At 41.3% G+C, this 27,174-nt stretch overlaps 1 protein-coding gene across 3 annotated transcripts; it reads left to right on the forward strand.

The window, feature by feature from the left end:
- Positions 1-51: 51 nt before the first annotated feature.
- On the forward strand, positions 52-26,259 carry PLK4 (polo like kinase 4). Of its 3 annotated transcripts, none has more exons than XM_053258018.1 (16): positions 52-303; positions 5,303-5,398; positions 6,047-6,142; positions 6,624-6,738; positions 9,674-10,706; positions 11,332-11,432; positions 13,665-14,041; positions 15,343-15,447; positions 16,231-16,333; positions 17,975-18,124; positions 18,982-19,109; positions 19,832-19,920; positions 20,039-20,180; positions 21,489-21,629; positions 22,304-22,410; positions 25,700-26,259. In XM_053258018.1, the coding sequence occupies exons 1-16, from the start codon at positions 274-276 to the stop codon at positions 25,797-25,799; spliced, it is 2,913 nt and encodes a 970-aa protein (XP_053113993.1). In that variant the 5' UTR covers positions 52-273; the 3' UTR covers positions 25,800-26,259. The 3 variants fall into 3 exon arrangements, with proteins under 3 accessions (XP_053113993.1, XP_053113991.1, XP_053113992.1); XM_053258016.1 differs by lacking the exon at positions 52-303 and adding an exon at positions 3,957-4,162; XM_053258017.1 differs by lacking the exon at positions 52-303 and adding an exon at positions 3,959-4,162 and having other exon boundaries at positions 20,039-20,168.
- Positions 26,260-27,174: the final 915 nt, after the last annotated feature.

Consider the following 27,174-nt stretch of genomic DNA (forward strand, 5'->3'; position numbering starts at 1 on the left):
CAAGCGCTACCCTCGAGAGCCGAAACGGGGCGGAGTGGAAAGCATGACGCGATGACGTCAGACGCAGCCTTCCTCCGGCGAAGCTTCAACGGCGCGATTTTTCAAAATGGATCCTCCGAAGGAGGGGATTTCTCCCCGACCCCCTTAGCGGGGAGGGAGAGACCCGGAGATCGCCCGCCTTGGCGGGAGACTGAGCAAGGATATAGATGACCATGAGGTAGCACCAATCGAGCTACGGAGTGGCGCGGAGGAGCGAGGGGCTCCGTCGCCGCCATGGCGACCTGTATTGGCGAGAGGATTGAGGTACGGGAATGGGCCTTACACTCCGGGGGTTGAACCATTCGCGGTTTGAGGGGGAGGCAGGGTCCAACCATTTCTCAGTCGGGGGTAACAGGACTTGCTGCTACTTCTATTGGCCCCGTCCAGCCTGTCTGACAGGTGAGCCGTGCGGCTTATTTGGAGCTGCCCCGCCCATCAATAATCCACACAATAGACTTGGCCTCTCCGTGTCCCTTGCGTAGGTTGAGGTGGTTTTTCTAGCCTTCCCCCTCGGAAGAGGAAATCCCGCTCCTCCTGTGTGTTGTTTATTATTTATTCGATTTCTATACTGCCCTTTCAAAAATGGCTCAGGGCGGTTTACACAGAGAAATAACAAATAAATAAGATGGCTCCCTGTCCCCAAAGGGCTCACAGTCTAAAAAGAAACATAAGATGGACACCAGCAACAGTCACTGGAGGAATGCTGTGCTGAGGGTGGATTGGGCCAGTTATTGTCCCCCTGCTAAATACAAAGAATCACCACGTTAAAAGGTGCCTCTTTGCCACTGTAAAGCCGAGCTGGCTGCAGTGAAATCCTCTTGCGCATCCTACGCATTTTTACTCCACTGGTCAGTGAGGCTTACTCTCAAGTAAATCGTGCATAGTACGATTGCAGGCTCAGAACGTCTGAAAACTCAATCTTGTACTCTAAAACAAACAATAAAAACATAAACAAACCCGAATGCACTATCCCTTAAGGAACTTCAACGATGTGGCTAGCTCCCTCCCCATGACTTAAGTGCGTTGAAGGGCCGCATGAGAAACAGAAATTCAGCTGAAGAAGCTTTTTGTAAGCCTGCATTTTCATCTCACTGAAACCTTTACCAGCTGAATTTCTACTTGTGCAGGTTTTAAAGGCAGGGGAGCTTTGCCAGTAACATCTGACAATCGGGATGCTTGCCACTGTTTTCAAATACGTACCTGTGTAGATGAAGTGGGGATTCTAATCTATGTTAGAAATTGTGAGTATAGAACCAGGGGCTGGTAGCTATTCTGGATTAGCTACCAGCTAATTAGCAGGACCAAAGGTGAGCTATTCTCTCCCTTGTGTCTAATCTTGAAACTCTCTCAACCCTATTATCTCAATTATTAAAAATGTAAATTGCTTTGAGAGCTCTTGTTGTTGTTGTTGAAAAGTGGTATACTGTATTATTAATAATACAATTTGATGGAGACTAACTATTGCATGGTATGAAGTCTCATCCCTGATACAATTTTCCTGGGGAAGACTCTGGAGGTTTTGTTTACATTCAAGGTCTGAGGTTGTCATACTGAGGTTGGAGCATTCCAAACAAACCCCCATCTTATTTCCCAGATTAACAGGACGTTATGAGACTGCTCCCTTAAGCTTGCATTGAAGAGGAAATTTAGTAGAGACTTACTAAATCTATATATTTATTGGAGATTTACTACCTTGATTTTGTGATTAAAAGGATAAATGAAAGATTAGCAGCCCAATCCTATGCATATTTACTCAGAAGTAAGTCCCACTAAATTCACTGGAATTTACTATCTAGTAAGGCTGCTTAGTAGAGAATAAGTACCACTGGCCTTACTTTTGAGTAAACATGCATAGGATCAAGCTGCAAGTAGTTAATAGGAACCAGTTTTGAAAAGTGTGTAAACTAAATTGTGGCAAGTATTCTATTCTGTTCTGAAATGAATGATTTTTTGAAAGCTTGTTCCACAAAATAGATTGAACACTTTATCAGTGGTCTTAAGTTTCAGAGCAGTGATTCCCAGCCTGGAGGCCTCCAGATGTTGCTGAACTACAACTGCCATCAGCCCCAGCTACCATTTATTGTGGCTGGGGATGATGGGAATTGTAGTTCAGCAACATCTGGAGGCCCCCAGGTTGGGAACCAAAGGCTTATTTTGGCTGAAATAAGCTTAGCATTTCAGGCAAAACCATTATTTACACTAAACATAAGAAAAAATTGAATTTACATATTGCAAAGTTGGATGCATTGATCATGAAGGCTCTGAGGTAGGGAGACATCCTCAGTGAATTAGGAAACTTTGTTACGAAATGGTATAGACAAATTCATGGAAGATTGGTCTATCAGTGGCTACTAGTCTGGTGGCTATAGACCACCTCCAACCGCAGAGGCAGGATGCCTCTAAATACCAGTTGCAGGGGAGCAACAGCAGGAGAGAGGGCATGCCCTCACCTCTTGCCTGTGGGCTTCTCAAAGGCATCTGTGGGCCACTGTGGGAAACTGGATGCTGGACTAGATAGGCTATGGGCCTGATCCAGCAGGGCTGTTCTTATGTTCTTATAGACTTTTTAGTAGTTGTATATGCGTTTTCTATTAACTTGACGTCCAATGAGCTATTATATTGGAAGAGAGAAGGAAAGCTTTTGAGACTCTTGTATATGTGCATGTCAACTTGTCTGAAGTTCTGAATGATGTTGATGATGGAAATTAATGTTGAGAGAGATCAGCATCAGGAACTACAGTAGAAATGTTGACATTTCACTGTCATTAACAAAGTAGAGTTTTAAAATCATTGATGACTTTATTGTCACTTGCACTTGTGCCAATAGCCAATGTGGCTAGAATTCTAGCAGCCATGCAGTGGAAGCAGAGAGTGTGTGCCCAAGGTGTTGAATACTGAAGAAAGGACTAACTTTGGCTGTGTTCTTCAGAAGTAAATCTACTTCTGGAGCTTAAAGATACCCAGGTTACAAAATAGAGCCTTGAAAATGTACGGTGACTTGAGATGTCTCCACTGCTTTCTGGACCCTTTGACTTGGGAAGTAGTTATGTGGCTCTAACGTGCCCACTGAAAGTAAGTGTGTGTGTGTGTTTTCTCACTGTGAACTTAAGATAATTATTGTCAAGAAGTATGCACTACTGGTGACAGCAAACTCTGAAAGAATTGTTGATCATGCTGGTAAGAATGGGTGACGAGTAAAAAACTGAAGAATTTTTTTTATTGATTTCTGCCTACTGCATTAATTCACATGTTCTAGCCAACCCCATCCCTAAATCTTGGATATGTCTTACATACAACTCCTTATAAAATGGAAACATTCATAGTATCTGTTTTCACTAAAAATCCACCACTAAAACTCATTCTCAGACAAGAGATCCTAACACTCCTGGAAATGCTTGAGTTTGGACAAGTTTTCAAAGTAACTGTTCTAAGTGTGTTTAGACAGCTGCTTTGTTGGGGAAAACTAAATTGTTGCCATAGTTTCAATTTCCAGAAGTTTAGCTGTGTTTAGTTGGTTACAGCAAAAGCAACGCAGGCTACTGAGAATTTTAAAGATTAACATACGCACTTCAGCGTACAGTCCATTTCATAAATGCACTCTAGTCTATGAAAATGTATGTTGAAATGAAGGTATCGGCTTAGGTTGCTACGATAAGCTTTGGTTCTTATAGTTCGTCAGTGTTCCTCCAGAGTTTGGTCAAAAGGCGTTGAGACATACACAGCGCCCCCATGCAGGTTTCCTCGGAAGTAAATCTCGCGGTGCCCAATGGGGCTTACTCCCAAGTAGGTGAGTTTCCACTTGAAGCTTTGGTGGCGGCAAGAGCGCGCTTTGCCCCGCGCGCGAGAGAATCTTTGGGGGCGGCTCCAGCTGAGCGTCCCCCCAGAGAGCTTGCTTGGCTGCTGCCATGGCAGCGGGGGACAGAAGCCGCGTCTCCCCCGGGAGCGGGAGAAAGGGCGGCAAGGTTGGCCGTCTGCAAGCGTCGTGCTGAGGGCTGCTCAGTAGGTGTCAGTCCCTGGCAGGATGCCGCAGTGGCTTCTCAGCCTCCTGCTCTCTCCCGGGCCGGGCGACGGCGCAGCCTCCGCCGGCATGTCCCAGTGCTTGCCTTGGGAAAACTCCATTCAGGTAAAGCCTCGACCGCTGCAGCGGCGTTATATTCCCTGCTGGAGAGCGCCCCATGCCTCGCAGAACTGAGCATGCCCAGAAGTCGTGGTTGAAGCTAAAAACCTGTAGCTTGCCCTCAGTGCTTGAAAGACTTCTCTCTCTCTCTCTCTCTCTCTCTCTTTATGCAAAATGTGGGCCGGTGAAGCTTAGGAGACAGGAGAAAGGGCAGGGAAATACTGTGCAGCGGATAAAGCTGAAGCATGTCGGAGACAGTATGGTTGGTGACAAATCGGGAACTGTGTGAGCCGGCAAGGACTGAGCAGGCAACTTAGAAATGCCTCTCTTGTATCTGCTGCTTTCTTCCTCACTTTTTGCAATATATTTCTCTCCCAGTGGGTGGGTGGTGGGGAGATAGGTGGAGCTGACTTCGAAATAGTCCATGGATAATGGAACCAGGATCTGAGGAATTATTGACTGGCAGTCTTGAGGAAACAAAAATGAAAAGTGGTTGTGAAAATGTGAGGGAGATGAGGGGACAGTTGGAAAGTAAGAGAGAGTGTGTGTGTGTGTGTGTGTGTGTGTGTGTGTGTGTGTGTGTGTGTGTGTGAGAGAGAGAGAGAGAGAGAGAGAGAGAGAGAGAGAGAGAGAAATAGCCAGCAATATACTAACAGGATACATTTTTAAAACAGCTTCTGGGGTGGGTGGGAAGAGCCAGCTCTCTCCTTCAGGTTTCATCTTCCTCTTTCCCCCTTGCAATGTTAAATAGAAGCACTTTTCCCATCCCACATTTTAATATATCTCAAGAGGGCCTGGTAAGGTAACTGTCTGTCAAAACCACTCATGACATTTCTGTCTCGAAGCAGGGTGGATTGGTTTAAATCAAGGTAACTTTGGTCAATGTTTAAATCACAAGAAAAAAAGTGGCATGTAGGATTTTCTCATATCTTCAACAAACATCTACATTGTGGGAAATGTTTATATGTAGTATTTTAAATCTGTTAAATGCTAGACAGCCCATCAATAGGGAAACCTGCCCCACTACTTCAGTGGCTGATATCTGCCTATGCAGGTAGAGAGTGAGGAGACTGTAACAGCACTAACTTCTCTCTCTCTCTCTCTCTCTCTCTCTCTCTCTCTCTCTCTCTCTCTCCTCTCTCTCAGGATTTCAAGGTGGGAAATCTGCTGGGTAAAGGCTCCTTTGCTGGAGTCTACAGAGCAGTGTCCCTGAAAACAGGCCTAGAAGTAGCCATCAAAATGGTAAGTGGCCATTAGACCAGCTACCTGAACAACTTTGGAACTAGTAGGCAAGGTGGAATATGGGATACAAAACTAATAGGGAGAAAGGGAGGAGATTTAGCCATACTTTATCCTGCCCAAAGAGCTAATAAATGTTGTCTTTCATGCCCATACCTTTCCCTTGCATTTCAACAGTGTTGATTTCCTGTAGGTTTTCTTCCAATATAAATTTCAGATTGCAAAGACTGCTCTATAGTGTCCTCCCAATACTTAAATGTACAAACTCATAACTGGTCATAGCTTCGAAGAGTTCACATTGGAAGAACTTGGTCCTGCAAACTGCTCTGCATATATGGATGTGATCAGTCCCTCCCCCTTCCCTCTGTAGCTGCCTGTGCCTTCCAAAAATATGCTCCTGAGGGTCCCACAGTTCTCAGGGACATTTTTTTGGGAAACACAGGACTGTAAAGGGAAGAGAGGGATTAGTGAAAATTGCCCCTCCTTCACTACATATGTGAAACATTGTTATGGAAGTCTGGATGTTGGCTGTTGTTCTCAACCCTCATACAATTTAATTTTATACTCCTTCCTTGCATTTCAATTATCTGCAATTGTATGTAGGAGATTCATGAGTACAATCAGTGTGTGTGTGTCCTGATCTCTTTTTAGATTGACAAAAAGGCTATGCACAAAGTTGGAATGGTGCAGAGAGTTCAAAATGAAGTGAAGATACATTGTCAGCTAAAACATCCTTCTATACTTGAGGTAAGATTTTAAAATTAAGGACATATACACTAGGGATGTGCACAAACTGGTTCGGAGGCCCTTTATGGGCTTCTGAACCAGTTGGAACAGCAGGTTGTTCTGCCAGTTCAATGGCAGGGGGTGCCGCTTTAAGGGCAGGGGAGGGTGCACTTACCCTTCCCACCACTCTTCCCCCACTGAAGTATCTGGTGCAGGCATGTGCACGTCTTGCGTGCTCCCACCGTGTGTGTGCAGGCACACCTTCTGCTCAGTTCCGGTAAACGGGGCGGCAGGGAGGTACGCTGCCACCCCATGGACTTTCAAAAAACTGAGTGCCGGTGGGGGAAGAGCAGCGGAAGGGGGAAGAGCACCCTCCGCTGCCCTTAAAGTGGCAACCCCTCCCACCTTCGAGCCTCCCGCACCTGGTTCCGTGCACATCCCTAATATACACTGATTGCATATAAGCTGTAATGTATTTTTAACATCCATTTTTCTATTTTAGCTGTATAACTACTTTGAAGATAGCAACTATGTATACCTGATATTAGAGATGTGTCATAATGGAGAAATGAGTAGATACTTAAAGAACAGAAAAAACCCTTTCACTGAAGAACAAGGTAAGTTTTAAATGAGTACATTGACACACATCAGCCTTTCTGACTGTGCAAGAAGGATATACTATAGTTTGAAATCTAAAGAACTGCTCTAGACTAGGGATGTACATGGTGTTCCATTCTAGGAATGGCGAACCGGTTCTGTGGACCTGCATTTGAGCCGATTCGGAGGGCAGGGGTCAGTGTTCCCTCTAACAGGGATTCCCAGATGTTGTTCACTACAACTACCAGCAACCCCAGCTGCAATGGCCTCTGGCTGGGGTGTATTGGGGGTTGTAGTCAAGAACATCTGGGAATCCCTGTTAGAGGGAACACAGGCGGAGGAGGGTGGGTTCTTTAAGGGGCAGGGGAGGTGCTGCCTACCTCCCCTGTCACTTTTCACCTGCCGGTGCTCTCATAAAAAGTGGGTGCGCGGGACTGCGGAGTCCCTCCCTGCACCCCAGTCAGCATTGCCACAGAAGTTCCATGCACATCCCTACTCTAGACCCGCTCAGTGCCTTGGACATACAAGGTGGAATCCTGCACCCCCCCTTTTTTTTGTAGTATACTTCTGGACCCAACATTTCCCTGAAATCTCAGGATGAGACAGTGGCCTGGAGTGCTTTTTATCAGCTTTGGCTGATAAGCCAGCTACATGCATTTCTTGAGATAAATGACATTAAAACAGTGGTATATATGCTGGTAACATCCAGGCTTGACAATGCTCTTCATTGGGCTGCCTTTGTACATAGTCTGGAAACTGCAACTGGTGCAGAATCAAGCAGGCAGCTCTTCGGGGCTACCTGAAGAGACCACATTACTTCTATTTTAAAAGGAGTAATGGCTGCCAATTAGTTTTCAGGCAAAATACAAAGGGCTATAAAGTCCTGAATGGCTTGGGCCCAGGGTATTTAAAAGAGCACCTTTTTCATGAGCCCTGCCACCTATTAAGATAGGGAGGGTCCAGTGTTCTTGCTAAATTTTTTTCATCTGTGTGAGGAATGAGTTTTGTTCTGGGTGGTAGTATCAAGGCAGGATGTGTGCACGTGCATTCAGAGTGGGACCTTCCTAATTCAACCTGAGCAGGATCTAAAATTAACTGAGTGGACATCAGAAAACATGTGGGTGTGTGCACATGCGCATGCCTTAAAGGGAATACTGGAAAGGTCTGGTTGCAGTTACCACCAGTTTATTTGATCATCCAACTGGGCCTTCTCTGGAGTTGCCCCAGGACTCTGGAACACACTCACAAGTGAAATCAGAACCTCCCTATCTCTGGCTTTTTAAAAGCAACTTTTGAAAGCATGCCTATTTTATCAGGCTTTCAGTTTATAATGTGTTAAAGTTTTATTGATTAATTTGTTTTATATGATTTTAGGTTTTAATTGTTGAGTTTTAATTGTAAACTGCTCAGATTTTATATGGGGCAGCACAGAAATACAATACAGGAAAACCTTGGTATTCATGGGGGTTCCATTCCTGGCTAGTGCCACGGATACTGAAAACCTGAATAACCGGTTATTGGGGCCATGGAACCGTGAGGGTTAGGTTCCTAAGGGTGGGGTGGGTGGGCCAAAAATGGGGTATGTCTTGTTGTGTTTAAAGAAATTGGCCCCAAATTTGCCAAAAATCAGGTGAAAATCTAAAAATTATCGCTGGTGGAGGTGGCACATTTTACCTTTGGAAATTGCCACAGAAGTGGCAGCAACAGCTAGGTTTGGATAGATCCAGTGGACACATTTTGCTTTTTTAAATCGCTGCGGAGGTGGCTGAGCAGCAAGGATCCTAGCGGATGCAGCAACAGGGACTCCTCCTCCCTCCAAGCCTCTCTTCTAACTGACCGTGGATGCTGGTCTGGAACCAGTTAGAGAGGCTTGAAATGGGCTCCAGACTGGCATCCATGGTCAGTTAGAAGAGAGGCTTGGAGGAAGAAGGAGTCTCTGTTGCTGCATCCACCACGATCCCTGCTGCTCAGCCGCCTCCATGGTGATTTAAAAAGACAAAATGTGCCCACTGGATCTATCTGATCCCTGCTGTTGCTGCCGCCTCTGCGGCGATTTTCAAAGGTAAAATGCACTGCCTCTGCCACAATCCCACCACCTCCACCACCATCCACAGCTATTTTTTAAATGTAAACTGCTGCCTTCTTTCCCCTCACCCTTCTCCAACCCAAACATTTTACTTGTAAAGGGGAACCCTTGCCGGATTGCCGTTTACAACTATATCGGTGGCCGACTCGCAGATACGTGAGTCTGTCTTTTTTCCTTCGTGTATGCTAAGGTTGGGTGTCTATTACAGTCTAGAAAAAAGACAACTGTGGGAAGACATGATAGAGGTCTATAAAATCATGCATGGTATGGAGAAAGTGGATAGAGAGAAATTTTTCTCCCTCTCACATAACACTAGAACCAGGGGTCATCTCATGAAATTGATTGCCAGGAAATTTAGGACCTAAAAATGGAAGTACTTTTTCACACAATGCATAATCAACTTGTGGAATTCTCTGCCACAAGATGTGGTGACAGCCAACAGCCTGGATGGCTTTAAGAGGGGTTTGGATAACTTTATGGAGGAGAGGTCTATCAACGGCTACTAGTCTGAAGGCTATAGGCCATCTCCAGCCTCAGAGGCAGGATGCCTCTGAATACCAGTTGCAGGGGAGTAACAGCAAGAGAGAGGGCTTGCCCTCAACTCCTGCCTGTAGGCTCCCAGTGGCATCTGGTGGGCCACTGTGTGAAACAGGATGCTGGACAAGACGGGCCTTGGGTCTGATCCAGCAGGACTGCTGTTACGTTCTTATGACCGTGGATATATGAAACCACGGATGTCGAGTCTGTGATTAACTAGGTTCTCCTGTAAATAAATAAAAACAGATCTGAGCAAGTTCAAAGACATAATAGCAGCAATGTGCAAACCTAAACATGTTCTTTAAAGCCCTTTTTTGTTGTTGTTCATACAGTTCGGGACTTCATGCGTCAGATTATTACAGGGATGTTATATCTTCATTCCCATGGAATATTGCACCGGGACCTTACACTCTCTAACCTTTTACTCACCAATAATCTGAACATCAAGATTGCTGACTTTGGACTAGCAACTCAACTGAGAATGCCTCATGAAAAGCATTACACAATGTGTGGGACTCCTAATTACATTTCTCCAGAAATAGCCACAAGAAGTGCCCATGGACTCGAGTCTGATGTGTGGTCTTTGGGATGTATGTTCTTTACTCTTCTGGCTGGAAAGCCACCTTTTGATACCGATACAGTAAAAAATACCCTGAACAAAGTGATGCTGGCAGATTATGAAACACCTGCATTTTTGTCAGGAGAAGCTCAAGACCTTATTCATCAGTTACTTCGGAAAAACCCAGCAGATCGTTTAAGTCTTTCTTCTGTATTGGATCACCCTTTTATGTCCAAGTGTAGCTCAGCAAGAAGTAAAGATTTGGGAACTGTAGAGGACTCAATGGACAGTGGAAATGCCACTATATCTACAGCTTTTACCACCTCTTCCAATGTTAGTACTAGTGGCTACTTAAAGGAAAAGAAAAGACTTTTAGTGGGCCAGCCACTCCCCAACAAAATGACCTTAATTCCTAAGAATAAGAATGACAGTGAAGTCTCATCTGGGAGTGGAAGCAGTTTGTATAACAGCTGGGGACTACCATCAAAAGAAACCAACAGTACTGGTAGGGGAAGGGCAATGCAGCTGATTGAAGAAAGACCACATTCACGTTATCTCAGGAGAGCACACTCTACTGAAAGATCAGACACATCCCACAGTCAGAGTCAAGGAACATCAACTAATATGGAGAGATGTCATTCCATAGAAGTTCTCTCAAAACCCAGAGGAGGACTGATAGAAACCATGAAGGACTTTTCACCTGCAAACAACCATGGTGATATTCCTACTGTGTACAAGGAAAAGCTTCCCAGTAGTTCAGGCTCAATGGAAAAAAACACTTCTCCAGCTGTTACAGATCAAATCTAGTAAGAATCAGTTTCTTTGTAGCTGTGTTTTTTGTGTGCTTTATAAAATCAGATTCCATAGTATATAATGGTAAAAGGCATCGGTCTGCCATGAAGCTCTTATGTTAGGGGAGAGAACTGGAAAAGGGAACTTCTGAGTATGGAGCATTTTACGCTGCATTCATTCTTTCATAAAGCCTGAGTTTGGTCTGTGTTTTGGTATTGAGTATTTGCCACATAGTTAACAAGGGGTACCTGCTTTCAGAAGATCCAGATAAGTACTCTATATTTCACAGGATGTATTAGGGCTGCTATTTCTTGTCCATGTAAGCTACATATAGCTGTTGCTAGAAATTTCGTCCAGTAGATAGATAGATAGATAGATAGATAGATAGCATTATTTACCATTATGTTTCTTAGAACATAAAAATAAAATTTGGCTCTAGGGAAACTGAAACTTTCCCCAAGTTGTCAAAAATTTGTATTTTTTCATTAGCAATTAGGATTCTCTTTATAGTTGAAATAAACCTCTTCTTGTATTACATGGTAGTAGGATGTTATCTGCTTCATGAAGCAAATGTACTCTGTTTTAGCATTAATAAGTTGTTTTTATGTAGAGAACTTATAAATGCTTCTTTGTTTCTAGTTCCAATTATCTCTGTCCAGTGAAGCCCAGTGCTGGTTTATTAGAACCAATGTCTCAAGCGGAAACAATGCAGCAGTGGCTTGGAAATATGCAATTAGATGGTATGAGTTTATCTGATTTTTTAAAATTATCTGCTGAGTATTGGGAGAAATCAAATCCTTCTAAAACAGACCATTTTTCTAAGCAAGGCCTATAGGGGAACTGACAGCCCTAATCCAAGGGCAATGGTATAGGTAGAAAACCTGAATTTTGAAAGGATTCCATGTTGAGAGAAGGTTATCTTAGATGGCAAAAAGTGATATGGATTGTAGGGTGACCATGAAGAAGCAAGTATCTGAGAGAAGGTCATATTTCTGGCATGTTCATTTGGGACTTATCCTTCTGTGAAGGAGACATGGTAATATCAGCCTAACCTCAGTGTTGCAGAACCCCGCAACTTTACCATGTTTCTCTGTGGGCCACATTATATGTAACATGGCAAACCTACATTTGCTACCAAATGTTTAGTTATGGAGCTGTAGCCAACCTCAGCTACCAGACAGGTGTACCTGTATACATGCATGCATTGCATTAATACGTTCTATTTTTATGATCATACATAAGAAATTTTATAGAAGCATCTTGATTGTGATCTGTGAAACAGTCCTGAGAAAAGTTGATAACTACATTAGAAGATGATGAAGTTGTATCTGGAAGTTGGTTTGGCTTATGTAATCCTAAGAAACGTTTCCCTTCTCTTCCATTAGAAAGCCAACCGCACAGAGACGAAAGTTTGGGCAGTATATAAATGTGATGAATGAATGAATTATGCATTTCTACACTTGAAGATAAGCACTTAACTACAGATTCATTTGAATTGAATTGTCCAGTGCACAGACCTAGTGGACGTAATAAGTACAACCCTTTTCACTACAGTGTAGGACAATCATTTACAGGGGTCAAGAAATTTTGGCTCATTTCACAAGCCAGAGAAAAAATATTTTACTTGTCAGATGTTTTCCTGAGCTTAGTTGGTACATTACTTGTCAGGATTTTTTTCACTCGTGAGGTATCATTTTTCATTTGTCAGGGATGTAAACTAGTGGATTTCCTGAGTCCTGATCATTCCTTTACATGGGAGAAAGTAAAGAAGGTGTTTTTTGGATCATTGTGGTGAGGGTGATAGAATTCCTCTTATAGCATAAAAATATATAAAGATTCTGTGTTCGAAATGAATCCTGCTGAGGTATGCATTTTAAAGTAAATCTCTTGAATATGCTCCTAAATGATACTGTGGAGACAAAGTTTTGGAGTAGAATGGTATGCTCTCTATTCTTAGTGCTGTGTTTATGTATTTGGAATTCTAGTTCAGAAAGTAACATTAAAAAGAGACCAATTTTTCTATTTGCAAATTAAATTCACTTTTCTGAAAACAGTAAGATGTCATTCTTTAAACAGCTGAACTATCTGTGTGCAGATATAAAGGATTAAAATGGCAGATGATCATTAGCATTGCTGCAGACGGGAGGGTGGAATGATAAATAACAGGAGCAGAAGGGAAGGAGGAGCTGCCCTTCCCCTGCATCATATTACATCATGTACCGACAGAGCATAGAATGAAGCTGTAACTTCTCAAAGGACTACTTAAATTTTCTCAGACATTTCCTCTTGTGTTGGATTACCAGGAACACCCTGGGGAATTTAAAATATAGGACATACAGTTGGGATTATTGGAATTATCCGATGATTATCCTCTTAATGCTTAAGTTTAATTGCTTCTGTACTTTGGCAGAAGGTGGATGTGATAATCCATTCACTTTACCTGGACAGAAGTGGTGGTGCCATTTTGACCACTCAAAACGGCACTTTATTTTACCACTCCCAATCCATCTGTCTGTTTTGAAAACAAGAACCCATAACATCACGTTTCATCTCTTCCAGTGCAGCTAGACTTTGTAAAAAACAGTCAGTAGTGACTGCACATGACATATGTTAGGTGATGCATTTTAAACCATGGAGAAATCCTTTTCTGTAAATATGTTAGGAATCCGTTGCTATTAAAATTGCTTTGAAACTAATTATTCATAAAAATAGGTTTTGTGATGCAGCACATGGTATATCAAATATTTAATAATAAATGCAATCTTGGTCAGGTGGTTTATTTCACTTGGAAGCTCAGAAAACACTTGCAATTTGGGAGTACATTTTAAAAATAGACTACAATGACTTATTAGCAAAGTCTTGACTAGTCATGTATCCTTAGAATAAAACTTTTTTCTTTTCTTAGAGGTGATAAGAATCCTTTGATGTATGTTTGTTTTTAAAACCACTGAACGATATTTTTGCTGCTACAGCTCGGGTACAGGAGCCTTCATGTCATGGCAGAATTAGGAATGCAAATGGAGACTTCCCATTCCATGTCAATGTGCCTCAAGATACACTGAAAAATGCGTGGAATGGCTTAAAAGGCAAAAGTTCTCCTGACTGTGCACAGTCGACAGCACCAGCTCTGGAGCCTCTGGCTACGAGGAAATACATCACTGGACCTCTGTACAAAGCTGAAAAGACTGTGCCAGCATCTGCATTTGATCTCTGTGCAGTTTCTGAAAACAGAAAAATCAGGGGCAAAGAGCCACAATATGGACAGCCAAAACCTGTGCTGCGCAGTGTTGTCTCTCCTCTGACCGCTCATAGACTAAAACCGATTAGACAGAAAACAAAAAATGCAGTGGTATGTACTATATTGTATTTCAAAACAATAGCTGATCGTTATGGGCGGGGGACGATGACACCCAAACTCTGTTTTTTTAAAAAATAGCTCTTTGACATTTTAAAGTACCTCCAGAGTCTTTCAGTGTAAATTAATGTGCATGGTTGATAATCTCTACTTAGCAGTCGAGCCCAAGATATTCAACCCCTTCTAGCTTCATAAACAGATGGCAAGAATTGTAGCACTGAACACACCTCTACTAATAGCCCAGTCTTTTGCACTTGTTTTAGCTGTATTTGACACTTGTTTTAGTGTCTTGCCCTACTGCAGTGAAAGTGAATTCTTGTTCTTGGAAAGTAAGGCAGATCTGGTCAGTTATTGCCTAATTGCCTGCCCACCCCCGCCATCAGCCCTCAAAAGGTTTCTTACAAGAGGAGCAGAAGGGACTCTGCCCCAGCCGGTTGTAACTAGCCTCCTATAGCATGCCTGTGCTGTGACAAAGACAGACAACCATGGAAGCAAGAGTGCTGAGGGCTACTTCTGCATTGGCAATAAGGTTGTGGTTGTACTGCGGTGTGTTATGGATTCTGGTGCCCAAACCTTTATCCAACCTTGCTTGAACAATGCCTGATAAGATCAGCCCCTCTAAAAATTAAATATCAGTGATAACAGTGTGCAAAATTCTTAGTCTAGTTTGATACAGAGTTCAAGAAAACTGTGCAAGAGAAAATAAGAGAATACCTTCTGTTGGGAAGTATGCAAACTTTTGACAAGAACCTATTCTAGTTTAAGTAACAAGAGTGCTAAAAAATATCTTACCAACTTTGTATCTTTTGTATATATTATTAGGTAATAAGTAAAATTTCCCGGTTTCAAGTCCAGTAATTGCATTGGAACCTAAAGGGTTTCTTGTCAACTCTTAATTTTTAACTCTCTCAGGTCTCTCTTCTTCTGCTATTGCTGCTGTAGCTTGGCTTCCACTTTTATTTCCCACTTTTGGTTTCCCTTTCATAGTATTGTTTTTCCCTTGACCCTCCCCTATTCTTTCCTCTTAATCTCTCTTTTTTCCTAGTAGTTGGAACATCCTGATTGGCTGACTCAAAGCCACACCAGGCTAATAGCTCTTTCATGCTGAAAATAATATGTGATCTGTTCAGGCTTATGACACTTACTAAGAGCACCAAAACAGGTTCTTTAATGCATGGCAGTATTTTGGTTCATTTTTTAATGTTTGCTTAAATATGGAGCAGTGGGAGGTCTGTACATAGAGTGCTTTTGCTGGAAATATTTAGATGGTGTTTTCTTTTCAATATACATTCTAGGTAAGTATTCTAGATACAGGAGAAGTGTGTATGGAATTTCTAAAAGAATGCCATTCCCAAGAGCTTGTAAAAGAAGTTCTAAGGATATCTTGTGATGGAAGTGGGGTGAGTTTATCTCAAATTTTACACCGATCATTTATTCTAACTCAAATGCTAATAGTAAAATAACATGCTCTCAGTTTTTAATAATATTCCTAGGATGTATAGAGCTGAGCATGTATTCCTGTGAGTTGTTGCACTGAAATAAAAACATGCATCTGATGAAGGAAAGTCTTAACTACAAAAGCTCATGCAATAATAAACTGGTTAACCTAAGGTGACAGCTGACTCCTAGTTTTTTTAAATTAAATGTTCAGTATATGCAGCAAGCTTAATCATGAGTTACAGTTCTTTTTTCTGGCATTTCATTAAATAATTGAAATGCATCTGATATGACTAATCACTATAGTACGTAAAGTGTGCCGTCACACAATTTCAACTCCTGGCGCCCACAGAGTCCTGTGGCTTTTCTTTGGCAGTATACAGGAGGGGTTTGCCATTGCCTCCTCCCACACAGTATGAGATGATGCCTTTCAGCATCTTCCTATGTTGCTGCTGCCCAATATAGTAGCTGTAGGGATTCAAACCGGCAACCTTCTACTTGTTAGTCAAGCATTTCGCCACTGCGCCACTTAATGTGACTTTCAGTTCAGTCACTTAAAAACCCATCAGATACCTGTACCAGTGAAAGCTATAGATAACCTTAATGAGGATAGCAAACTGTTGTTTTTCAGAAACTGGATACTTATTACTAAAACTGCTGCATTCCTGTATTACATAATAATCAGAGGTTACTTTCTAGCAAAGAATAACTCTTGGCTATGAGCTTGTTGTTTTCTGTGTGTTAAGGTCACAGTTTACCATCCCAATGAAGGAAGAGGCTTCCCTCTTAAGGAAAAACCACCACCACCTCCTGAAGATTTAAATGTGTACAGTTTTGACAATTTACCAGGTAAGGTGCATTTCTCTGGGCTTAGTTAGAAACCATGGTAGCGCTCCAAAGAGCAATGTAACTAGTTCCACAGACTCAAGGGGGCTCTTGGCTTCTGTTTCCCAGCCAGCCTTTGATGCTGTGTAGTAAACCACTTCTGAAAATGAAGGGGGATTCAAATGCAGTGTCTGATCTGGCACTAGAGGTGTGATGCTCAAAGCAATACAAAGCCAAAATTGATTGGGGATTGTCAAAACCCTGGCCTTTCATTCTGTGTGTGACTAAAACCTTCTGCATGTTTGTAATATCTTAGAGTATGCTGCTGGTGAGGGGAAAATGTACGTGTCTTATTGTCTAAAGTTATCTTTCTCTTATAATATATGAATTTATAATGCTGTACTAGATCTTTACTTACTTTATTTTTGTAATCATTTTTAATGTGGTATTTGGCTATGTGGAAAACAGTAGACTTGAACTAAAATATTCAGATTCTGGAATTTGATGTAAGCAGATTGCTTAACCTGTACTTGTTGGAGGCCCTGTTTTTAATATTCAAACTTGCAAACTGCATACTATATCTCTAACCTACATCGCTCTTTGCAGAAATATATGAATTTGTGTGAAAAGCACGGTCATTAATTAAATAATATTGCTTAATCCAATCAAATCATTGAGGGGTTTTGTATAAAATAGGGCTGCACAGCTTTGACCTTCCAGCTGTGTTTGGACTATAATTCCCATTAGCCATCATGGCCAGTAGTCAGGGATGATGGGACTTGTAGTTCAATATTCCCAGGCCTTCAATTGATACCAGATTTTAATGTGTTTTTATCTATTTTATCTTACGTACTTTAAATGTGTTAAATTTTATGTTTTAATCCTGTAAACTGCTTAGAGATTTTGATATTAGGCAGTATATAAATTCAATAAATAAATAAATATCTGCGGAATGGTAAAAGCTGTACAGCCCTGTTATAAAATGAGCTTTTTCTGAGAATGACTTCATAAGTTACAGCCCTCATGTGGAAGCTGTTTGAACAGCCTCTGTTTAGCGACTGCTCCATAACATGCAAACGGCTTGCTGCATAGATTGCTCTTATGGTATACACTTTCCACATACTACTGGACACCAGCACAAATGCCTGGCAGTGAGCAAGCCACATGGCACGTGGCCTCACGTATTGTGGCTGCTGTGTAGAGCAATAGTCATATCAAAGATTTTTGAAATGGGGACTATAATGTGTAAAGCTGCCCTTCCTTTTGCTTAAAGAGAGAAATGTGCACCGAATTAAACAAGGCTTTGAGGGGGCAGCACTTAATGGATTGTACACTCCCCTCCTCTTGAACACGTGGGTAAAGCCCACCTTACGTGTACAAGAATTCTTGCATACAAAGGAGTTTGAAACTGTGTCTCATGTGTCTTTATACATTCCTAAAGTGATCAAACTGACAGAAGTAAAATGTGTCAGCTGGAAACTCTGTGCATATTGGGAGGTGGGGAAGGAGGCTGGCAACATCTTATTGATGAGCTTCAAAATACATTTAGGAGGCAGAATAAATCTACAGTTGCCATTACTTGTGGTGAGCAGAAACTAAACAAGAGTAATAAGCCTGTTATAGTCACTTTAACTATAACAACTATGTGATATTTTCTTCTTTTAGAGAAGTACTGGAAAAAGTATCTGTATGCTGCCAAATTTGTGAAGTTGGTAAGATCCAAAACTCCCAAAGTCACTTTCTATACAAGATATGCCAAGTGCATGTTGATGGAAAACTCTTCTCCTGCAGATGTGGAAATTTGTTTTTATGATGGTATGTAACCTTAAGCTGTTCTGTACATCTGTACATTGTGCTTCAGCCATTAATGTGTATTTCAAGAATAGTGAACTGTTATGATTTTTTAAAATTAAGAGTATTTGGTTAATAAAATGTGAATAGTCCTAATATTTTAGGAAATCTTGTCAACTAACTTGCCATATTGCACATCTAAACTGTCTAATAATCTAGATTTGAAATAAAACACATTGAGTGCATACAACAGGAACTTGCAAGAAGCTACATTGTTACACAAATTTAGATTTTTATTAGTTCAGCCTTAATATTTATTAATGTTGGCACTATTATCTTGGCTCATGTCTACTTTATATTAATGGTAGTGTTTCATACTTGGCATAATCTGTCTTGTGTCCATAACTATTTTATTGGTGTTGGAGGGATGTTTTGTAAAGTACCTTTATTTTTTTTTTGCTAGCTTTCTGTTTGATGGATTGAGATAACTTTGTATATAAGAGAATGGTATTTTTCATTATGAGCCCCCACCACCCATTGAGATCATCCAGAAAAGTTGGTACCAGTTCATTTGGTGGCTTTTCAGGGATGGTTCTTCTTTGTTGATGCCCTGAGGCTTTGGAATGGGTTCCCTGCTAAAATAACAGCCTCCCCATTTCTTACAGCTTTTAAAAAGACTCCTAAGACACATTTATTCACACAAGGTTTTTAACTAGAGTTGTGGTTTTAAACTGTTTTAATATTTTAAATTTCTGTTTGTTTTATGTTTGTTGTAAACCACTCAGACATGGGTTTGGGGAGGTTTACAAATAAACTAACTAAATAAATATATATGCTTGACAACTACTTGCATACTTGAATAAAAAATTGGGTTTTTCTAGGGGCAAAAATTCACAAGACAGCAGGCATAATTCGAGTAATAGAAAAGTCTGGGAAAGCTTACACTCTGAAAGAAGAAAATGAAACTGGATTCAAGGACATTCAAGTATATGTGGATCATGCAAATGAGGTAAATAAATTTGTACCTCAATTTTTAATCTTATGTTTCAGTTACCCTTACCCACACCCACCCAGTGAACAAAAGCCCACACAGAGCAAAAAATACAAAATTCCTAGATACTGGTGGAACAGAATTAAAAATACATTTCACCCTGCCCAAATGCCTGCTGAATAAGCCAAATTTTTGCTGCTCACCAGAAGGGAAGCTATGATGAAGGCAGATGGGTCTTTCTAGGGAAAGCATTCCAAAACATGTTGTGGTTCACAAAATAATTCCTTTCAAATTGAAGAATTAGCAGACTCTATTATTTATTTATTTATTTATTTGTCTCATTTATGACTTTGACTGAAGCTTTATGAAATAACAGCTAATCAGCAATGAAGAAAATATACTGATTCATCTTTTCTGATGCACACTGATCAAGTTCATACAGTTAGAAGCTGACTAAACAGTGCTTTTCTTTCAATTTAGTACAGGTATAGGCAAGGTATGCCTCTCCAGATGTTGCTGAACTACAACTTCCATCATCCATAGCTGTAATAAATTGTGACTGGTGCTGATGGGATTTACAATTCAGCAATATCTGGAGAGGCACATGTTGCCTCCCCTGATTTAGTAGAATGTCTCACAATATTCTATAGAGATCTCCCTCTTCATTCTCAGAGTAAATTCCTTTTGAAGAGACCAGCATGGTGTGTTTTTTAAATATAAACTTTTTTGTCTAAACATAGGGGCATCGTATTTGCCTTGCGTTGGAATCTGCTATTTTGGCAGAAGAAAAAAGTGAAAGTGTTCCATTCTTCCCCATTATTGTTGGGAGGTTAGTGAAGTCTCTTCCTCTTAAGCACGATCCCCAAAACATTTCTCTTTACCAAGTGAAATTTTTAATTTGTGCCTTTCTTATATCCTTACCTCTTCTGATAATGGCTACTACATAGGAAACCAGGAAACCCAGAGTCTCCAAAGGCTCCAAGCGGAAGCCCTTCTTTGGAGGATATAGCCTCAGCGAAGAGCAATACTGCTGCAAGATGCATATCTCCAAGTCAAGCACCTGATATTAATTCATCTGTAAGTAAACAGGTATTTAAATAAGCTTTATTTCAATTATTAAAAAGTATGCTGCAAATGTAAACTCAATCTGTCAACTCTTCTTTTAAAAACAAAAAGAGAGACAGAGAATATTGTTGTTGTTTACACAGACAGGTGTTGTTGACTGGTTTGTTTTATCCAGACATCGAGTCCTTCCCAAGGACCTGGGATGGCTGAATTTTATTATCAATGTTGTTACTGTTATAGATATCGTTGCAGAATATAGGCTGTTCCCAGTAAAGTTGCTTTTTGTAATTGGCTGATGGTGATTTCTGTGGCCCCTATGGCGTTGAGGTGCTCTTCAAGTTGTTTTGGAATTGCTCCTAGGGCGCCAGTTACCACTGGGATTATTTTGGTCTTTTTCTGCCACAGCCTTTCAATTTCAATTTGTAGATATTTGTATTTGGTGATTTTTTTCTATTTCTTTTTCTTCTATTCTGCTATCCCCTGGTATTGCTATGTCGATTATTTTCACTTGTTTTTCTTTCTTCTCGACTACAGTTATATCTGGTGTATTGTGTGGCAGATGTTTGTCTGTCTGTAGTCGGAAGTCCCATAATATCTTTGCATCTTCATTTTCTACCACTTTTTCAATCTTATGGTGCCACCAATCTTTGGCTACAGGTAGCTTGTATTTTTTGCAGATGTTCCAGTGTATCATCCCTGCTACCATGTCATGCCTTTGTTTGTATTGGGTCTGTGTGATCTTTTTACAACAGCTGATTAGGAGGTCCACTGTTTCATTTTCCACTTTAGCTCTTATTGCATTTGTTCTTAGTGCCTGTTCTTGTGCAGCCAGTATTAAACCCTCTGTTTCTTTTTTCAAGTTGTGATTCTTAAGCTTAATAATAATAATCATTATCATTATTTATTATTTTATTCAATTTCTATACCGCCCTTCCAAAAATGGCTCAGGGCGGTTTACACAGAGAAATAATACATAAATAAGATGGAACCCTGTCCCCAAAGGGCTCACAATCTAAAAAGAAACATAAGATAGACACCAGCAACAGTCACTGGAGGTACTGTGCTAGGGGTGGACAGGGCCAGTTACTCTCCCCCTGCTAATCACCACGTTAAAGAGAATCACCACGTTAAAAGGTTCCTCTTTGCCAAGTTAGCAGGGGTGTAGAATAGAGCCAAAGATGTTGGGCTGTTGGATATTTTACCTAAGGTTTAAACCCCAGTCTGAAGTCACACTTTGATGTAGAGGGAAGACAGAACTTTGAAATGTGGAAACATCTTGCAGTAGTTAATCCCCAAACTAGCAATGTTGTATGTTTTCATGTTGACCTTCAGATGTTGTCATATGAAGGATCCGCTTTCACGGCAGCTTTGACTGAATCCAAGAGTTCCTCTGGTCACCAAAATGAATGTGTTACAAACCCAGCTCAACTGCTGAAGTCTGTTTTTGTAAAGAATGTTGGCTGGGCCTCTCAGGTAAGTCTTTACCTGAGCATAAAGGTTACAACCTTTTGGACAAAGAAGGAAATGAGAGCCAGTAGAATAGTAATACAGTAACTGCCTTAATTCAATTAAAAAGGAGCGGACAATATAGTTTGTGATGTGCAGGTCAACTCTATCCCATGTGTCCTGGGTATTATATTGCCTCAGTACTGGCTGCAAACCAGGAAGTAGAAGAATACAACACTAGATATTTGGCTACTTTCCATGTTTCTTACTAGAAAACCTTAATGTAATTTTTCTTCCAATTTCAACCCTGCTAGAATTAACCTTATGCTGAAGTTGAATGAAATGTGAATAAGTTTGGATGCATCCCATAAGCAAAGCAAATGAATAAAATATGTCCCCCCCCCACCCCTGGCAGAGGCCTAAGTTTGTCTAAGTCCTGGACTAAAAAAAGTATTGTCATTTCCACTCTTATTTCAATTTCCCTACTGTAATTGCAACAACTAGCTGGTGGCAATGTTGCTACTGGGTAGCCTCCACAGCTTGCAGAAGATTTTGTGGGGGTAGATCTTGTTACCACTGTACAATGCCTTGTTAACCCATACTAATAAACCTATTAGTTATATAAAATGTGAATGAACTCCTTCCTAATATTTCACAATTATTCTATAACTGGGTTTTGTGTGTGTGTTGTTTTTTGGCAGCTGACTAGTGGAGCAGTATGGGTTCAGTTTAATGATGGATCCCAGTTGGTAGCTCAAGCTGGTGTTTCATCAATCACATATACATCTCCAGATGGTTGCACAGTCAGGTGAGTTTTCATTCTGATCGAAATGGCATATACCTGCATTTCAACTACTTTTGCAGGTTTTTAATATTGGCCCTGCAAGTTTCAGTAGCTTGTGATTTACTGCTCTTGGAGAAGTTGTGCATACACTGGCAATCTCTACTGTGGCAAAGCAAATAACAGGGTGAGTGAGGGGAGAGATAGTTATACTATATTAATAAAGTAGACTTGCAGTTTGCAAGCATCCCTCCCGTACTACAGAATGACCATGCACTCTCCATTCACTAGTTTATGTCCAGAAGAGTTTGTGTTTAGAACTCTATTTATATTTCCAGCTTTTTTGTGTTTTTCAGTTTCCTGTGTGATTTTTAGGGAACATAGGAAGCTGCCATATACTAAGTCAGACCATTGGTCTATCTAGCTCAGTACTGTCTTCACAGACTGGCAGTGGCTTCTCCAAGGCTGCAGGCAGGAATCTCTCTCAGCCCTATCTTGGAGAAGCCAGGCAGGAAACTTGTAACCTTCTGCATGCAGTCAAGCAGATGCTCTTCCCAGAGTGGCCCCATCCCCTAACGAGAATATTTTACACTGATTGAAATTTAGTGAACTGAAAAAACATAACTTGTTCATTGCTTCATCATTCAGTAAAAGTCCAGACTTTTTGTCTTGAACAGTATGCAAGAAAACTGCTAAACCTTGTCAGAAGGTATCTGCTTTCCTGCATTTTCTAGCAAATTAATCAATTTTTCTAGGATTCTTGATTTCTCATGGAATCTGGGTGAGTTCTGGAACCTACCTGTAAAACAGCAGGTGTCTATATTTTGTGGTTTGGTCTGGGAGTTTCATTTCAGTGAGTGAGTGATGCAGTTCTATACATATACTAGTGGGCCCGGGCACAGAGCATCTGTGCCTCTAGTGCGGCCGGGCCCACCACCGCCTGTGCTGTGGCCGGGCCCGCCGCCTTACCTCCGCGGCCGGACCCGAGAGTGCCGCCGCCGCCGCTGGGCCCTAGAGTGCTGCTGCGGCCGGGCCCGGCCAGGCCCGCAGCCTCGCCTCCGCTGCCGGGCCCGCCTGGCTCCCCGGCCATGGCCGCCACTGCCGTTCTCCTGGGTGTGCTGCCAGCCAATCAGGCGCCCCCTGCAGCCCAGCCAATCAGCTGGGCTGCCGGGACGCATTTCTCCTGGGCACACCCAGGAGAATTATATATATATAGATAGATATACTAGTAAAACAGCTTGCATGCCTTCTCTACCATAAAGTCCAGACTTTCTGTATCTAAAAGCATCTGAGAAAACTGCCAAAGCTTGTATGAACAGTAATCAAACTCTATTTCTAACTAATCCATGCTTTTCCAATGAGAGAGATTTCCTGGGATATTAATGAAATTTTCCAGGACTTCCAGGTTTTTAAATTTTGTATGGTTTGGGTGAGGTCTAGAACATTCCTGTGAAAATGGCATGTTTCTATTTTTTATGGTTTGGTCAGGGAAAATTTAAAAATTTTTGGTAGTTTATTAAAGAAATCCAGAATAATCTATAGGTACCAAATTCTGCACGAACAATCCTGCCTCTTAAATAAGCTGAATGCACAACTTTTTACACCACAATATACTGAGGGAAAGGTTTATTTTTTTGCACTTTTTTGAATAAATTCTAAATATAACCAGCAGATTTTAACTGTTACTGTTCAACAGGTTTTTAACACTCAATATTCAGATCAGTCATTCAAAAATATCATCCTGCCGAAGAGAAACAGGAGATCTCTCAGGTTCAAATTTACCATATATGGTCATTATTCAGTTTAATGAATAATGTTTGAGGTGGAAATCCTACAAATTTCAAACTGTTCTACATTAGATCAAGCACATTAATAAATTTGATGACAATACAAGTGGCCCTCAATGATTCCACCCATTCACAGACCACCTCCCCATATACCAATTTAGTTACTGCAGGGGGTAGTTTTGGTTATTAATGGGGTGTTTTTTTAACCCTCCCAACTACATTTGGTTTGCAGTTGAAATAGCCACTCTCCCTGCTTCTCACTGGCACGTGGGGAGATTTGAAGAACTCATGCAAAAGGTGCAGGCTGCACCATCCACTCTCGCCTCTTGTGCTGCTTCTTTAAATCTGTCAGATGAGAAGCAGGAAGAACAGCTATTGAAACTATACACCTCCCTGTGCTTCTCAGCTGGTGCCCAGGGGGGTTTAAACTCTAACAGTCACTCTCCCCATGCAGGCTGCTCCACCCACACTTGCCATGAGAGTGGATTGTTTAGCTAAGGAACCTAACCTCAAGAAGGTCAAACACTCCAGTACTTGGTTTCTGCAAGCGTTATACACTCGTGATATTAGAGGGCCTCCTGGATTTCATTTCTTGAATTTTCCTAGCAGTGTAACCTACACAAAAATGACTTTGCCCAGTCAACATACGTGTGTGTGTGTGTGTGTGTGTGTGAGAGAGAGAGATTAAAAGCAAGTATGCTATCCAAACTGTGGAAATGATGGGGGAATACTTACACGCTTAAGATTTCCACTGTTTTATAGACTCCTAATGCATTCACAAGTCTTTCATATGCAGAACAAATTCCACTCTTGAGTTCAGTAGAATTCTCAAATGTGAATTCAGCCAGACGCAAATCCAGGTTTCCTGTATCGTTTGAAGAGTCACCTTGTTTGCAACTGATCAAACTGTGTGTGTATGAAATTTAGAACACCAATTGTATTGTATGCATCTTGGGTTTCCACTTTATTCTGCTTTTGTGATGATGTGCATTTGTGAACTGTCTTCCTAAGCATTCAAACATGTCGTCCCCCATTTGCTGCAACACAGCCTACTAGCCTGCCTCAGGGGATTCTACCAGATTGTTCTGTTGCAGGTAGACCATAAGTGATACCCTGACCTTGACACAGAAATGCACCATTGGCAAAAACTCCTTCCATGAATGGGAGAGCTGTGCTCATGGAAGGGGTCCTTGTGAGAGCAGAACCTTTCCTTTCATTTATGGAAGGAGTTTCTTCTGATTGTGCACCAAAGGTCTAGTTTCAAAATCATTTTAAACTAGAGATTTGGATTCTGCTTAAACGGGAACTTTAATTTGCATCAGAGCTAGTTAAAGACTGATGCAGATATTTTCTTAACTTGGGTTTTTGGAGGCTGCCTGCCTGCCTCATTTTCTCAGCCATGACTAAGAGGGAGCAAATATTGGTACAGGGACAAAATATTCAGCTCACTGGAAGTGGAAGTCTTTCCCAGCTGTTCTCACTTGTTTGTTCTTCATTCTATTCATCTGAAACTTTTACTGTTTTGTCAGATATGGAGAAAATGAGAAGTTACCAGAGCACATCAAAGAGAAGTTGCACTGTTTATCTTCCATTCTGGTAATGTTCACCAATCCAGTTGGTCCCCACTGATGTGGCTATGACACTATTAATAAATAGTGTGGGTAATGAAGAGAAATGGCTACTTTACTCATTGAAGCAGAGCTCCCTACATTCACACCTTCCTTCCTATTTGGAGTTTACAGTGATGAAGAATTCTGCTTAGCTAAAGTTGTTCATAATAGCGTGATCAATGGTGCCAAAACTGCTTGTCATATAATTGATTCCAGTAACTATCTGTGTCAACCAGTTTTCCAGGTTGCTTCTCATAAAAGGAGTGTGAACTGTACATGTTGTCCACTGTTCTGTGAACTCTGGCACTGGGAAGAGTGCATATCTGCTGTTGCAGTATTTGTGTCTGTGCCTGTAAATATTTTATGTTGCTTTCGGCTAATATGTAAAGTGTGTATTGTTTTATTTTATATTTTTGTAACTTTTCTAATGAAATATCCCTGCAAACACTTCAAAAAATAAATGCAGTGGAAACTCTTCAGCGCCCTTGTTTTTTTTAAACTTTCCAAGATTATTCTAACAGGAGAAGGATAGCTTAACCACAGCTGCAACTCTAGTTCTAAATGTCTTTGACTTATTGAGTCAGAAGCATAAGTTCAATTCAACATGTGGGAGGAGAACTGGTCTTGTGGTAGCAAGCATGACTTGTCCCCTTTGCTAAACAAGGTCTGCCCTGGTTGCATTTGCATGCAGAAAGTTCCAAGTTCCCTCTCTGGCATCTCTAAGATAGGTCCGAGAGAGATTCCTGCCTGCAAGCCTAGAGAAGCTGCCGCCAATCTGTGTAGATAATACATAACTAGATGAACCAATAATCTGACTCAGTATATGGCCGCTTCCATGGCAAGTTGTGGTTTGTGCTAATCCACACACATTTGCAATGCCAAGCATTTAACAGGCAAAGCATAGTGGACAGCTGCTTGTCTACTCATCCCACCTTGTATCTGTCCAACACTTTGATTCAAACATTCACTTGTATCTTCAAGAAGCAGCCGCTGCCTCTAACTACACTTTGAGTGCAGATATAATGCAAGCTAGCTTGGTAGGGTAGCTTCAAATCATGATTTGTAAGCTGGCATGTTCTGCTATCACAACAAACTGCTTTGGTATGTCTAAATGCAGCCACTAACTCAATTTGGCACAATGCTAAGCTATAAATGAGCCCTCTACTCCTTCCCACTGAGCACATGCCATTTTCAATGAGTTGCTCAAAGTGTTTGCTATTACATCCCAACTTTCAGATTTTGGCTTGCATGGGTTTTCCAGACCATTGCTATTACATGTAAATAGACCCATAGTGTTGTATGCATTAAAATGGGAAGATTGTATCTCAACAGATCTACTCCATTTGGATTAATACTGTATAGTAGTTAAACTAAACTTTGAAACAGTGATGCTA

The sequence above is a fragment of the Hemicordylus capensis genome, chromosome 5, assembly GCF_027244095.1.
Source record: "Hemicordylus capensis ecotype Gifberg chromosome 5, rHemCap1.1.pri, whole genome shotgun sequence".
NCBI classification, from domain to species: Eukaryota; Metazoa; Chordata; class Lepidosauria; order Squamata; family Cordylidae; genus Hemicordylus; species Hemicordylus capensis.